This window comes from Neopelma chrysocephalum, unplaced genomic scaffold (assembly GCF_003984885.1).
Source record: "Neopelma chrysocephalum unplaced genomic scaffold, ASM398488v2 Primary Assembly neopelma1_22b, whole genome shotgun sequence".
In the NCBI taxonomy this organism is placed as follows: domain Eukaryota; kingdom Metazoa; phylum Chordata; class Aves; order Passeriformes; family Pipridae; genus Neopelma; species Neopelma chrysocephalum.
The window spans coordinates 5,659,304-5,673,351 of NW_020897690.1; the positions used below are offsets into that span (position 1 = coordinate 5,659,304).

At 40.9% G+C, this 14,048-nt stretch overlaps 2 protein-coding genes across 3 annotated transcripts; one reads left to right on the forward strand and one right to left on the reverse strand.

Moving 5' to 3' along the window:
• Positions 1-968: 968 nt before the first annotated feature.
• TDP2 (tyrosyl-DNA phosphodiesterase 2) lies at positions 969-7,590 on the reverse strand. The gene is made up of 7 exons (XM_027678677.1): positions 7,302-7,590; positions 7,145-7,227; positions 4,909-5,076; positions 3,582-3,673; positions 2,995-3,113; positions 2,442-2,612; positions 969-1,616 (listed from the first exon to the last, which is right to left on the reverse strand). Exons 1-7 carry the CDS (start codon positions 7,512-7,514, stop codon positions 1,335-1,337), a joined length of 1,128 nt encoding a protein of 375 aa, XP_027534478.1. The 5' UTR covers positions 7,515-7,590; the 3' UTR covers positions 969-1,334.
• On the forward strand, positions 7,516-13,684 carry ACOT13 (acyl-CoA thioesterase 13). 2 transcript variants are annotated; one of them, XM_027678690.1, is made up of 3 exons: positions 7,516-7,675; positions 10,633-10,817; positions 12,981-13,684. In XM_027678690.1, exons 1-3 carry the CDS (start codon positions 7,595-7,597, stop codon positions 13,135-13,137), a joined length of 423 nt encoding a protein of 140 aa, XP_027534491.1. In that variant the 5' UTR covers positions 7,516-7,594; the 3' UTR covers positions 13,138-13,684. The 2 variants fall into 2 exon arrangements, with proteins under 2 accessions (XP_027534491.1, XP_027534501.1); XM_027678700.1 differs by lacking the exon at positions 7,516-7,675 and adding an exon at positions 9,498-9,518.
• The last annotated feature ends 364 nt before the right edge of the window (positions 13,685-14,048 follow it).

Consider the following 14,048-nt stretch of genomic DNA (forward strand, 5'->3'; position numbering starts at 1 on the left):
AATATGTTGAGAGCAATCAGGATACAAGGATTTGGACATCCTTCCCAAAACAGGCTGTTCTTTTTACCTTTCGTAAAAGGAATTTGGGTTTTGATGTTTAAAGAAGCAAAAGCAGAACAAGAGACTTCCGCAGCTGATTTCTCTGGAGATGAATTAATGTCCTGAGGTTTATTTGCTTGTTTAGTACGGTCACCTGGGCCTCCTGCTGAATCAAAGGAAAACCACACCTACCTCAGGCCTCCCTGTTCCTGTGATAAAGGGAGGAGCTGGTTAAGGTTAACCTTTTGAGGAGAGATTTAGACTGAACATTAGGAAGCACTTCTTTACCAAGAGGGTGGTCAAACACCGGAACAAGCTTCCTAGAGAGGTGGTCAATGCCCCAAGCTTATCAGTGTTTAAGAGGCATTTGGACAGTGCCCTCACAACGTGCTTTAACTTTTGGTCTGCCCTGAATTGGTCAGGCAGCTGGAGTAGATGGTCCTTGTAGGTCCCTTCCATTCTACAAGAATGATTACACAGTTCCTAGAGTAAGAAATTCTGTTTGATCTTTTGCAAAGTCAGTGAGACCTTGCTGCTCAGGCTTTGCACAGCAGTTTACAAGAGCTTCTAGAAGTACACTGAAAGACAACACGTTTTAATCTGCAACTTATATCCACATCAATAAACATAACGGAAGGTATATACTATCCCAAGTGAACAACTTCCATGCAACTGCCTATAATCTTTTCTTGTCAAATAGAAGGCATATTGTTCTTAAATCTGTTCAACAGTAGTTTAATTCCTACTTAAGAAACCCTTATTCTGTGAGAATCTACTCATTCTTTCCTCGGCTCCCTTATTGTCTTGCCTGAAGGGGTATGTAAATTCAACACAAACTTCAGAAGCTAATACAAAACACCCTACAAAAGACAAGGTTGTAAAGGATGATGGAAATGGTTATAAAATAAACACAGTAGGCACAATAAAAGTAGCTTTAAAATAAAAAAGTAGGTTTTATTATAAGATCATAATACATGCCAAAATAAAAGTGCTTTTTAAACCACCAAGTATGTTTGTATTTACAGGTTTCTCCTCCCATTTTAAAACTAGAATTTGGTTTAGTATTTGCGGATATTCTTAAAAATAAATATTTAAAAACGTGATTCAAGAGCAGATGCAAACAATAAGGAAGAGGGAACCCTAGCCTGAAATTAAGCCATTCCTGCCAAAGTCAAGAGTAGAGCATATGTTAGAGCTGAAAATTTAAATACACTCTACTTAAACTGAGAAGGTAAAATTTTGTAAAAACAAGAATAAGTCACATAAAAACTAACGATGCAAGCCTTTTTACGTTTTTATAATATCACATCAAAATTACACAGAACACCCCAGTGATCACTAGGGAATCTGCCACAGTCTAGTTTTTCCAAGCCAATTAAGTCCATACTTCGAGGAATAATATTTCCCCCTTCCGCTGCAGGCCGAAAGTAAACACGGTCAAATCTCATCTTGCACTTGTACGGTGCATTTAAGTTGGTATTGGAGTGGGTGTCCCAAGTATAGCGGCAGTGTTGTGGTTTACCCAAAAACTCCCAGATATCCGTAATGTTTTTAGGTAAGTCACCAAGTTTAGCAACCTGAAGGTAGAAGAGGGGAAAAAAAAAACAAACCCACAACATACTGAATTCACAAGTTTTACCTTCAAAAATAGAACTGAGTTGTCACAGCATTGTTTTTTTCTGCAAAACATTAAGTTGTTAAGAACAAAGATCTTGGAGATGTTTCTAAACTGTAGTATTTCTCAGGATACTCTAAAGCCTGACCAATTCTTGTAGTACTGTCTAAGACCAAAACATGTTACAAAATAAATGTTCAGCTCTGAATTGTTGAGGTATAGGGGTCAACACTCTGTTCTCTAAACCAATGTCACTCCAATTCACTGCAATGGAATTTCATGACAGGGAGAGATGAAACTCTGACGTTCTACTAATAACGCACAAATTCGACCTCTAGTATCAAAAGCCAAAAATTACCTCTAATTTTGAATGTCTTGATTATTGGGGATTAAAATCCCAAGATCTATTTCTCCAGAGCACCCTTTTCTTTCATTGGTTCTACAAGCTGAGAATCAGCAAGTTGGGCAAGTAAAGATTAGGTTCTCAAAATGAGATGTTTTCGAAGTCAAAACTTCATCAACTCTCCCTGCATCTGCTCAGATGTAAATATTGTCAATAAAGCATTTTGTTATTGTCCATATAAATCACCTCAGCCATAACAATGCCTCAGCACAGCAGTGCTTATCTCCACTTAGCCACCCTTTCACTTTTTAAGAATAAGTGTTGAATGTCTCTGTTCTGCTTAAGCAGCTAATTTCTCATCAGGACAACAGAAAAGCCTGAGAAGATTAGAAGATTTTGTCAGAATACCTTCTCTAAATAACATGGTTGTTTATTTCTACTTACCTCGCTGTCTCTGAGGTTTGTATCCCCTCCAAATATAACAGTGGTGGACTCAGACTCCTCCTGCATTTTGTTTAACACTATTTGCAGCTGCTTTGTACGTTCCTTAGAGTGATCTTTAGTGCTCTCCAGATGAGAGGTCATAAGGCAGAGTTTATTACCAGATATGCTCACCTATGTGTGAAACAAAGAGGCAATGTTACTATCCAAACCACGATAAGAAGTTCAAAGACAAAATCTAATCACAAAGCAAATTACTGAATGACAGAGCTCTGGTTAATATTAGTTTCACATTGAAGAAAAGTGGCTTACAGGAGGAACACAGGCTTTTAGTTTTATTTTCAGAGATTATGAGACTTGAAATCAAAGTACAGTAAGTAACTTTGATAAAAGATTTAAGTTTGCTGGTATCAAATGCAACTGGGTTCGTACGTTTGGAGAAGCAGTTTTTCTGCTGTTTGAGACTGTCATAGAGAAAAAGCCAGTCCAGCATTTCCTGGGATTTTTTGTTTGGAAGGCAGAAGTACAGCTGTTTAGTACATACTGACTCACTCACATGCACAACCAAAAGGTTCCTCTTCATGGCAGTTGTTGGAAAAGGTATTATCTCATGTTTCAGTAGCTTCACTCTTGATTTCTTTAACATTATGACAGTGAAATACTCATCCATGTTACCTAAAGAGAACCAGGGAAAGGAATGTTCGAGGATATCTTATGCTGTATCATAAATAAGTTAACATTCTGAAACAGACTTTATTACCACGACTTGTGAGAATCAACATTAATTTGTACAAAGTCACTAGTGAAATGTTGCATAATAGTGGTCTGAATTTTTCGGATTTTTTAAATGTACATTTTTACGAAATTAGTTATCTATGGTACTTTTTGGCTACACTTGCTACCAGGCTTTAAAATGCAGAAAAAAATATAAAGGAAACCACCAGGCAAGCAAGCTTTAGACATGTGTAATTTGCATCAAGCTATATGCTGGTATGAAAACACAGAAAATAATTTAAGTACTTCCTTCTTCACTTCATTCTTTATATTCCTACAAATCATTGGAGGGTTTGGCAAGGGAGACAGAATAAAACCAAACTTCATTTTCTGGTTTTTGTCTTTAGAAACTGAGGGGTTTTTTCTTACCTGGAATAATAGTGTAACTGCCTGCTTTCATCTGTAGAAGACAGAGATGTGGTGGGATGACCTCTTGTAAAAACACAACATCTGGATTGTATCTGAAATCAGCAAGGCAAGATTTTCAATTAATTACTAAAAGGTAGTACTGCTACACTGTGAGGCCAAATAGAACAGGGTCAGGGATTTCAGGTGCACCTTGCCCTCATTTTCCTAGATATTGTAAGAATCTGTTCTTTAAATAAAGAAAAAAAAATTTCCATCATATTTAGCAGCATGTAGACACATCACCATTATATACCATGACTTCGCAAATGTTTGCACGGGCTTCATATGCTATATACATGAGGAATTCAACTCAAGCTGCTGCAAAGCAGCTCTGGGACATTTTCTCCGTAAGATTGCAACCACCACCTTACTCCCTTACAACAGATCCCCTCAGGTAACCTTCAATTCATTTTGTCCCAGTCTCAATGATGACAAGTTCTTTTATTTCTTAGAGCTGTGCTATCAGTAACAGTTCACATGGGGCAGCAGTCCTGAAAATGCTGATTTAGACATGACTTTACAGCTGTCCCTATTTTTGCTACGCTGCCGAATAGTCCTCCTCTAAGCAGGTGAAGGACAAACCTAAGGCCTTACTTACAGAAGAAAAATACTGTCACCCCAGTTAACTAAATCAATTTTCACTTGATTTAGTTAAGGGATTTCTGCTCTTTTGAGAGGAAATTACATGTTTAAATAATTTCATTTACACTGATAAGTTACTGTACTAAGATAACTCAATGAACTTTTAAATTGCTCATAAATATATTCAAGGTAGGCTTTCACTGATAGAACTATAAAAGATAATCACAGATTCTATTGCTCTTATCTTGCATATTTGCTTTTTTGATAGACAACTAAACATTGTCTAGCAAGAGAAAAAATTTCACTACAAAAATCTTTGTTGTTTCAAACAGTTTGCTCTCGTGTGAAGTTGTTCATACTACTGGAACATGACAAGAAAGCCTCTCGCAGTTTTACTCTTCTTATGCACAGGACGCAAGTATGAAGTATGTTCCTGATGTGTGACTTCAACTTGAACAATATTGTTCATTAACAGATTTTTAAAGTAGCCATTGCAGAACGCTTAACCTTTGGGATCTGCATAGGTTCATACCTCTTCCAGTCAGTATACCAACTTTCAGCTACTTAGGGTTTATAAAGTGATTGTACTGTGCATCTAACATTAAGATAATTTGGGCATGAAGATTTGTAAATACCTAAATCAAGAAGCTTTTTCTTTCCCTTTAAATCCAGGTACATGACAATACAAAGACGAAGCTATACTTACAATGCCAGGTATGTACAGACCCCTCTAGCTCGTTCTTTCAGATTTCCTAGATCCAGCCCATCAATGTTCCAGGTTATCAGTGAGAAGTTACTGTCATCTTCTTTTTGCTCTGGGTCCGCACTATTGACACCGGCATTACTAGTAGTTGCATCTGCTGTGAGGTCAATACTAAAGAGAGAGTTTACTTGTTTGTCAACATGCATAATACTGTTCTTTCTGCAATCACCTCCCTTATCTTCTAAACCATGTATTGATCTCGATATAATTTAAAACCGCAGTAATTAAAACATACAGACTCCAGTCATACAGAGCTGTAGTACGCAGGTGAAGTAAGTGGTTCTTCCTCCTCCTTACAGACACAAAATAACATTTATCATTCTGATTTAAATTAATCAGATGACAACCAATGTAATCCAAAGCACTTGAGTAGTTCAACTCTTTCCTCCTGCTCCCACTCTTTCCCCATATCCTTCAGGAACAGGCTGCTCCCCAGTGGACTCCCCACAGGGTCATAAGTCCTGCCAGCAAACCTGCTTCAGCATGGTCTCCTCTCTCCATGGGTGCACAGGTGCTGCCAGGAGCCTGCTCCAGCACAGGTTTCCATTGGGGTCACAGCCTCCTTCAGGCATCCATCTGCTCCAGCGTAGGGTCCTTCCAGGGCTGCAGGTGGATCTCTGCTCCACCGTGATCCTCCACGGGCTACAGAGGCACAGCTGCATCATCATGGTCTTCACCATGGGCTGCAGGGGAATCTCTGCTCCAATGCCTGGAGCACCTCCTGTCCCTCCTTCTTCACTGAACAGTCTGAAGCGCTGTTTCTCTCACATATTCTCAGTTCTCTCTTCTGCTGCAATTACTGTCGTGCAGCAGCTTTTTAACCTTCTTAAATACATTATGCCAGAGGCGCTACCACCATCACTGATGGGCTTGGGCTTGTTCCATGGCAGGTTCATCTTGGAGTTAGCTGGCATTGGCTCTGTCAGATGTAGGGGAAGCTTCGGGCACCTTCTCATAGAAGCCACTCCTGCAGCCCCCCACAATCAAAACCTTGCCACGCAAATCCAGTACAGAATAACACTGATAACACACTGATGTTGTGGTTGTTGCTAGCTAGCACTTTCCCCAAGACGAGGACCGTTCGGCTTCCCGTGCTCTGCCAGCGAGCAGGTGCATAAGAAGCTGGGGGAAAACATGGCCAAGACAGCTAACCTAAACTGGCCAAAGTGATATTCCACTCCACAGAGCATCATGTTCAGTGTATCAACTGGTGGGAATTGGCCAGGGGGGGCCAACTGCTGCTTGGAGATGGGCTGGGTATCAGTCAGTGGGTGGCTGAGCAACTGTATTTTGCCTTACTTGTCTTTCTTGGGTTTTATTTCTCTCTCTCTTTTGGTTGTCTCCCTTTTCATTACAATTAATATTATATTATTTATTTTATTTTATTTCAACCATAAAACTGTTTTTATTGCAACACATTGGTTTTACCTTTTTTTTTTCCCAATTCTCCTTCCCACCCCACTGAGGGTGTCCAAGTGAATGGGTGTATGCCACTTAGTTGGCATCTGGGGTTAAACCATGACAGGTAGGGATGTGTAAAAATTCAATTTCACTTGCAGTTTGATATCTTTTGTATGGCCTGGTAAAGTGCTGTGAGACTGTGTATGGAAGACACAGATCTTACATCTTAACTTCCACAGGTACATTTAACAAGGTGTGCATGCACATGTCGATTTTATTTAAAGATATAAATATCCATACATCTAGTATAATACATATATGCAATGTATACGTGCATTGTTTCAACGTATACAAATGTGTGTGTGTACAGTAAAATCTGCATATGTATTGCTGCACAAGGCAATGAGAAGAAAATGAGCCTGTCCCTTCTCCAAAAGGCTCGCAATCCACGAGCCTAGCGGAAGGTGGCTGAAGCATCCACAGAGAGAAAGTGCATCCCCCAAGTCTGGCAGCCTCTCAAGGCCAGAGAAACGTCGGGAAACGACGAGAACAGTGCGGAAAAGGCACAGAACTACCTGTGGAACGTCAGCCAAAGTGCGATGCCATGCTCGCCAGGCTAGGCCACGACCCGAGGATGGCCCTCCCCAGGAGAGGGGGTCCCAGCGCCTTCCCGCGGAGGGGAACCTGCCTCCACCGGGGAGGCACGGGGAAGCACCGCTGCCCCCACCTCGGACCCACCTACTCCTCTCACATCCCCCCTTGCCCCGATCTCACCTACCAGGTGCCGGAGCCCGCGGAGGCCGCCCCGTCTGCCGCCCCCTCCGTCTCCAGCGGCGATTCGAAGTAGGCGTTCAGCGCCCTCTGAAACACAGGGGCCAGTGGCAGCGAGGGGCCGCCGCCGGGCATCCCAGAGGCCCCGCCGCTCCCGGCCGTACCTCCATGTGCCAGTCGCTGCCGGCCAAGAAGCTGTGCGCCACCGCCACGTCGCTGCTGGTGATGGCGGCGAACTCGGAGCACAGCACCTTCCTCCGTTTGGCGACGTGCAGCTCCTCCTCATCCTCACCCTCCTCCCGCGCCGCCGGCGGTGGGTCCCGGGCTGCCTTGACCAGCTCCTCCCGCCGCCCCTCTGCCGCCGCCGTCTCCTCCATGGCGGAAGGCGGTGGAAAGCACCGCCCGCCGGCGTTGCCGTTCCGGGGCGCGGGCGGGCAGCGATCGGCCGGGCGGCAACATGGGGTTCACGGTGGAAACCCTGAGGGAGGCCATGAAGTACATGCTGGAGTCGCAGGGCTTCGACCGGGTGCTCCGCAAGGTACGGGCACTCGGGAGGCAGGGAGCGCGTCCCGCCGGGCTGCTCGTTTAAACGCCGCTCTCTCCTCTCCTGGAATGTCGGGCTGGATTGGGTTGGGGGGAGGGGGGCTGGGGGCACGGCAGTAGCCCGGTGTTGCAGGCCAGGCGGTGTTTTCCCCGGATTCGAGGTCTCGGAACGGGGCGCGTGCCGTGGTGGTAACACGGGATAGAAAACACAGTTGTTCTTCAGTAACTCTCGTTAGATACTCCAGCTGCCTTCCAGCAGCTCTCTGAAGGTGAGGACTGTGCTGAATAACCTTCAGGAGTCATTCAGTAGCTGGTATTCTTCCTCCAGAACTGTGAAATTATTAAATAAATGATTACTCTTCTCTGTTTAAAAAGGGTGCTAATTATGACATCTCACACCTAACCCTGAAGTCAGGCTGAAAACACAAGCACCTCAGTGCTTTCCGAGTTTCTACACAAGGCCCTACAATAATACCTTCTGGTATAAAGAAATGTATTTGACTGATGCTGCTGTAATGACTTACTCCTCCTTATAGACACAATTACGTGTATTATATGTACATTAATTGTACATCATATGTACAATTATGTGTATTACATGTACATTATGCTCAAAAAGGTTGAAGTTACTGTGTTGTCTTAAACTGTGTAGTGTTTGGTAGTGTAGCTGCTGTGTATGGCAGTCCTGTGGAGCAGCTTCAGTGTTTTCATTAAATTTTGCAATGCTACAATTCTCCGTTGAATTTCTATTTATTTGTCTAACTGTAACTGTGATGCTGTAAATATATCTAAGAAAACCAACCATGTAAAAATTCATATGATTTGCCTTGTAGAGGAGCAAATGTAATCGTGGAAGCAGTGCTTTTGTTGACAGCTCCATGGTCTGATACATCCAGTAGAAACCAACTATTTGCAAAGCAATTCTTACTGTCGTGTTTCTCCAAGACATATTGGGGAGTATGAAGTTTATAAAAAAATGTATAAAGCTTTATGTTTAAGAAGCTCATTTATTTATAAAGAGTCCAGTTATTTTTAGTCACCTCTTTCCTGTGATATCTTTACTGTCCTTTACATTAAAATCCTATGAAGTGGAGAGCAAATGCAGCATTTCAGCTCATAAAGGACAGTGAGCCTTGGGAGACAGGCTTCCTTCCTTGCTCTGGAATACTTTTAGACTTTTCCTGCAATCTTCTAGAATTACGATGACATTAACCTGATCATAGTAAGAATCAAAGTACAATTGTGTTTGAATTGAAAGTAGCTGCTGTTTTTCTGGGAGGTACCTGAAGTCTTTCTTACCGTAACTAAATGGGCCAAGATTTTTCCTATCCTGGAGAAGACAGATTTTAGTCTGAAACTGGTTCAGCTCCAACATTAGACTTAGTTTCTGGTTTAACTCCAGTGTGGTATCTACCTAGGGCTCAGAACTGAGTTTTAAAGCCCTTTTTGCAAAGTAGTGCATGGCAATAGTGGCTGGAAGCTGAAGCAGTATGCTGGTTCCTGAGGCAGACAAGTGGGAGGACAAGCACAGGAGGGCTGTGAGAAGTACAGACCAGCAGTTATAGCTGTGTAGGTCCTGGAAGCACTCAAGTACTGAACTATTTTTGTCAATGACAGCAGGCACCTAGTGCCAGATCAGAGCAATGGCAAATGGAACTGGATGCTTTCCTTGCCTCACAGGTGGATTGGAGCACCACTCCCTGACAGAAGTGTAAGCCATCTGCTCCCAGTGTCAAGCGTCAGTGAAGTCCTCATTAGGAATTCTATCAGAAGTCTAGGCCTCCAGTGCGTGCAGCACTGCACGCCTGGTGTAGGACTTGGGATTTTCACTGCTCAAGGTGCTATTTCTATATTAGAACATTGCCTCAGTGATTTCCCCTCTGTTTAATCCCAGCTTTTTCCATTCGTAGAACTGTGTACTACATCATCATTGATGATGTATCATTTCTCTGCAAAATTTGAATAAACTTTGGCTTATCAGAATGGGACACTGGCTGACACTGAGCTCTTATGCTGCATTATAAATAAGGAATAATGAAACTGGAGACATTTCAATCTTAATACCTTTTAAGATTAAAAAATATTTAGATCAACTCAGCTGATAACAGTATGGAAATATGGAAGTTTAATTAAAAGCTTTTAAAAAAATTCAAATTAGTAGGAATTATAATAAATATGTCCCCATTTCACTTTTAATAGTCTAAAGTTGTAGGAATAAATATATATGCTGAACTTAGCCCAGTTTTTCATCTGCTTTCAGACTTTGAAGATAGTGCTACTAACTGAGGAAACTTGAATTGAGATTTTAAAATGCTGAATTGCAGCTTCATGTATTGGTTACAGGGGAAAGCATGGTACCATAGGTGTATTTAACACCTATGAGGTGGAATAAAACTGTATATGCAAATAATGATGCTGTAACACTGTGATACATACTTCTACGCAAGAGTATGAATTTCAGATCAGAGAGGCCCATCTGATTAGTATTTCCAGTGCTCATTTCAAAATACTGATTCTGAGATTGCTCTAATATAATGATTAATGAATTACTGGTGGTCTTGTTCCTATTTTCTGAGCCAACAAATACAGCTTCACAAGTGTGGTACACAGAGATAGAGCAGTTTCGTGTTCCCTCTAATCTGGCCTTTCACTCATAGATTAAAGCTAAAGGAAAACTTAAGAAGAATGTTGCCTCCTAAGGATCCCTGACAGCATAGAAAGTATTGAAGTTTTATTAAGCTGTGTGCACTAGAAATACACATTTTTCTAAGGCAATAGTCTTCTGCTCAAAATTTATGGAAATACCTAATGTGACAGTTGAATTACTGTATTTTTCATCTTTTGTCTCATGAGTCCAGAATTAAACAAGATCTACCTTCATTTGGATTCAGGGCGATATTGGGTGTTGGTACTATGATCAGTAAGTTTTTTATTCCTTTTTTGGTCATACAGATGAAACTTGTTTCTGCAACTCCTGGAAACATTGTTTGTGAAATGAAAGTAGAGGAGGAACATACGAACAGATTTGGCACATTACATGGAGGTTTGACAGCCACACTCGTGGATGTGGTGTCAACAGCAGCATTGCTGTACACGGAAAGAGCAGCACCTGGAGTCAGTGTGGACATGAACATCTCGTAGGTATCATTCACCATGTTTACTAAAACATACTAACTTTTCTTCCCATATTGACTCCACTGTACCTAATTTCTGTACTGTGGCACCCACTTGAAACCGGTGGTTTCTTTGGTTTTAGAAGTCCTGTTTTGATAAATAAAGGGGAAGCAGATGTGTATTTGGAGACATTGGCATTTGGTTGCAAATGTTGAGTTGGACTTTTTTAAGCTTTTATTACACGTGTTTCAGAGACAGTGTCCATTCATTCATAGAATGTAAAGGTATGTTGATATGTTGTCAACTGTAGTCTTAAGAAATTGGTTCAGCTTCAGACTTTGCTTGTGTAGATACATTAATGCCTCCTCAAAAACCAAGATCTAGGGTGAGCAGCTTTCTATAAACGCTCTTTTAGTATTAGTCCATAAAATGTTAAACCAGAAAAAATATTAAAACAGGAAACAGTTCAGCTCCTTTGTGTGCTCATACAGAGGGTAAATTACAGATTGAATCAGAATTTATCAGTGGAGGAAGATTCCTTTGCTCTAGGTCATTTCAAGGTAGTTTTATACTGAGAACAGTTCTTCCTGTAATGCAGATTTAAAGCACAGTGTCTTTAAAAAATAGTTGTTCTGAAACTTTCTTTGATCATGCTATTATAGCTTGTCAGCTTTGCTTCATTACTTTTAATGAAGATATTATGACTGATTGGAACTAAAGTAATCCTACTTGGAATAACTAGAGCATTAAAAATCTTAGAAAAGTAACCCCTCTTCAAAACTGTCCTTAAAAAAAAAAAAAAGCCTTAAAACTGTGTGGGGAGTGATCTGTATCTTTAGAAGGTTCTCTGCTTTCTCCCCCAGCACCTTCTGATTTGTCCACTGGCAGATGGGACTGAAGCATCTATTTAAGCTTTATACTACCACTGTGATGACTAGGATCTTACTGGAAATTAAAACCTGAAATTCCCCTATGATTATGGGGTTTTCCCTGTATCTGACATCTGAATTATTTACACTATCAAGTATGCCCACCCATTTACATAAGGGATAAAATCTTAGGAAGGTGCTGTCTCTTGGAGGTGATCCAAAATCACCTTTAGGCAATGTTATGTGAAGCAGTATTAATAGCTTTGTTTAATCTGGACTACTGCTTTCATTGAACAAGTAATATTGGATATTGAAGGTTGCTTTAAGACAACTTTTTTCCGTTTTGGGAAAGGAGATTTTAAAAAAGTTGTCATGAGATAGCTATTTTAGTAATGGAAAGAACAGAGAGAAACAGAGAAACATTTTTTTTTTCCGTAACCACAAGAGGATCAGCAGCAGCCTCTGGGAAAGAGACAAGGCTGAAACTCTGCCCTTGTCAACCAACAGACCTTGTGTTACATCAGCATTAGGCATGACTGACATACTTGTGACATGGTGTCATGTACAAAAATAGACTAGTTGATGAAATTTATCTCAATAAGATTTATATCCAGCAATTCTACATTCTGCTCTGTAGTTCTAACATTTGAATATTGTTCCCTTACCTCAGGTCATGATTGGAGATTGGATCATGTTCCTCCTAATCCTTTCCAGGCTTTTTGTGGAGGAATTTCTTCCTATTCTCTGAAGTGTGTTTTAAAAGCACACCCTCCTGCTCATGTAAATAAAAACAAAGAGTTATCTAATGAATGGAAACAGCATTTGAGGGCTGCCCAGATTTCCATGACTTCCCTTTAACCGGGGTATGGGAAGCAGTTAACCTATGCTTAGGTTCCATACAGAAATGACCTTCTGGAGCTTTTGTATCAACATTTTGCAGCTGAACCAGCCAGACTAGTTCAGAAAGGCTGTAGGGAGCCAGCAGTGGTTGGAATAGGACTTGGCGCTGAACTTTTAACTGAGGTCTTGGATACTGATTGTTTCAGTTCCAAAATGGACTTTTCTTCAGAACCAAGCCAATGGGTTTCTTTCTAGCCTCCATTTTTTCAGAGAACTCTTATACTTACTTCCACTGGCAGTACTTAGAGGAGCTCAAATACTTTAAGAAGTGGGGATTTGCAAGCAGGCAGTTAGAGCCACGTGTCTTTATTGCCCACTTTTGCTAATTCCCTTCGTAATAATCTAAAATGCAGGAATATTCTTGGATTTGTCCTCTATACAGCCTCTTTTAATAGTTCATTTTTTATTTCCTTCAAGATACACTTCTGCTGCTAAGATTGGAGAAGAGATATTGATTACAGCTCAGATTTTGAAGCAAGGAAGAAGTCTCGCGTTTGCCACCGTGGATTTAACAAATAAGGCAACAGGAAAGTTAATTGCACAAGGCAGACACACAAAGTTCCTAGAACATTAATATAAGAAAGTAATGTAAATAATAATGTTGGACTTCAGAATGCCGTACAGAATTATTTTCTCATTTAAATAAGATACTTATTTACTTTCTGTAGAAAGTGAATTTGTCTCACTTCCATCATGAACAAATTTTTAAATTACCACCAGAATTGCCACAAGGCTAAAACTAGTGCCTATTTTGGGATGAACAACAGAGTGTGATAGCATAGGGATGCATCTGGCTTTTTTTTTGGTCAAGGTAGCAGAAGGGAAGAGCCTTTGGAACAGCCATATGGTTTACCAGCATGACAGAGTTTTGAGAGATCAGTTCTCTTTACCTGTGGTGTCATGTGACAAAGCAGCCCTGTCTTCTGACCTGTCACAGTCACACACAAGCACAACTATATATGCTTATAAACTGTACTTGTTCTGTAAGATGATAGTACAGAGTTCTTATAGTGCAAAACTGGTTTGAAACTGTAAAGCAGGCTAATGCAAAATGTTAATTTACTGATGCTGTAACAAATTCAAAAGTGTTCAATAAAGCTTCCTGAAACTACCTTTTTAAAGATTATTTCATGGGCTAGTAACCTCTTTGCACTGAGTAAAAGTTTGCCAACATGATGTGCTTGAGAGGATGTAGTGGAACCTTTGTACACACTCACCTCATTTGAGTCATGTCATCATCTCCCTCTGATTCCTGAATGTGAAAATGCAGTTATATCATATGGGCTTTTCACCTCTACCTACCTGAAGTTCTGATTATATTTGTTTAAAACTCATCAGCTGCACGTTAGAGATGTATCAAAATAAATCTGGTGACCTTTGATCAGGCTGAGGCTGTAGGCTGTCTGACTCAGGCTGAATGTGGTAGTTAAGCTGCTGTTCATAGCTGAAGACTGGGCACCTCATGCACTGTCCTGGACAGCCTTA

Bases quoted from the DNA above. Each gene is read 5' to 3' on its own strand.
- TDP2 (XM_027678677.1), bottom strand. From the start codon at position 7,514: ATGGAGGAGACGGCGGCGGCAGAGGGGCGGCGGGAGGAGCTGGTCAAG. The intron at 3,674-4,908 runs GTAAGTATAGCT...TGCTGATTTCAG, and splicing joins GTCTGTACATACCTGGCATT to ATACAATCCAGATGTTGTGT. The intron at 2,613-2,994 runs GTGAGTGAGTCA...TTTCACACATAG, and splicing joins GGAACCTTTTGGTTGTGCAT to GTGAGCATATCTGGTAATAA.
- ACOT13 (XM_027678690.1), top strand. From the start codon at position 7,595: ATGGGGTTCACGGTGGAAACCCTGAGGGAGGCCATGAAGTACATGCTG. The intron at 7,676-10,632 runs GTACGGGCACTC...TTGGTCATACAG, and splicing joins TCGACCGGGTGCTCCGCAAG to ATGAAACTTGTTTCTGCAAC. The intron at 10,818-12,980 runs GTAGGTATCATT...ATTTCCTTCAAG, and splicing joins AGTGTGGACATGAACATCTC to ATACACTTCTGCTGCTAAGA.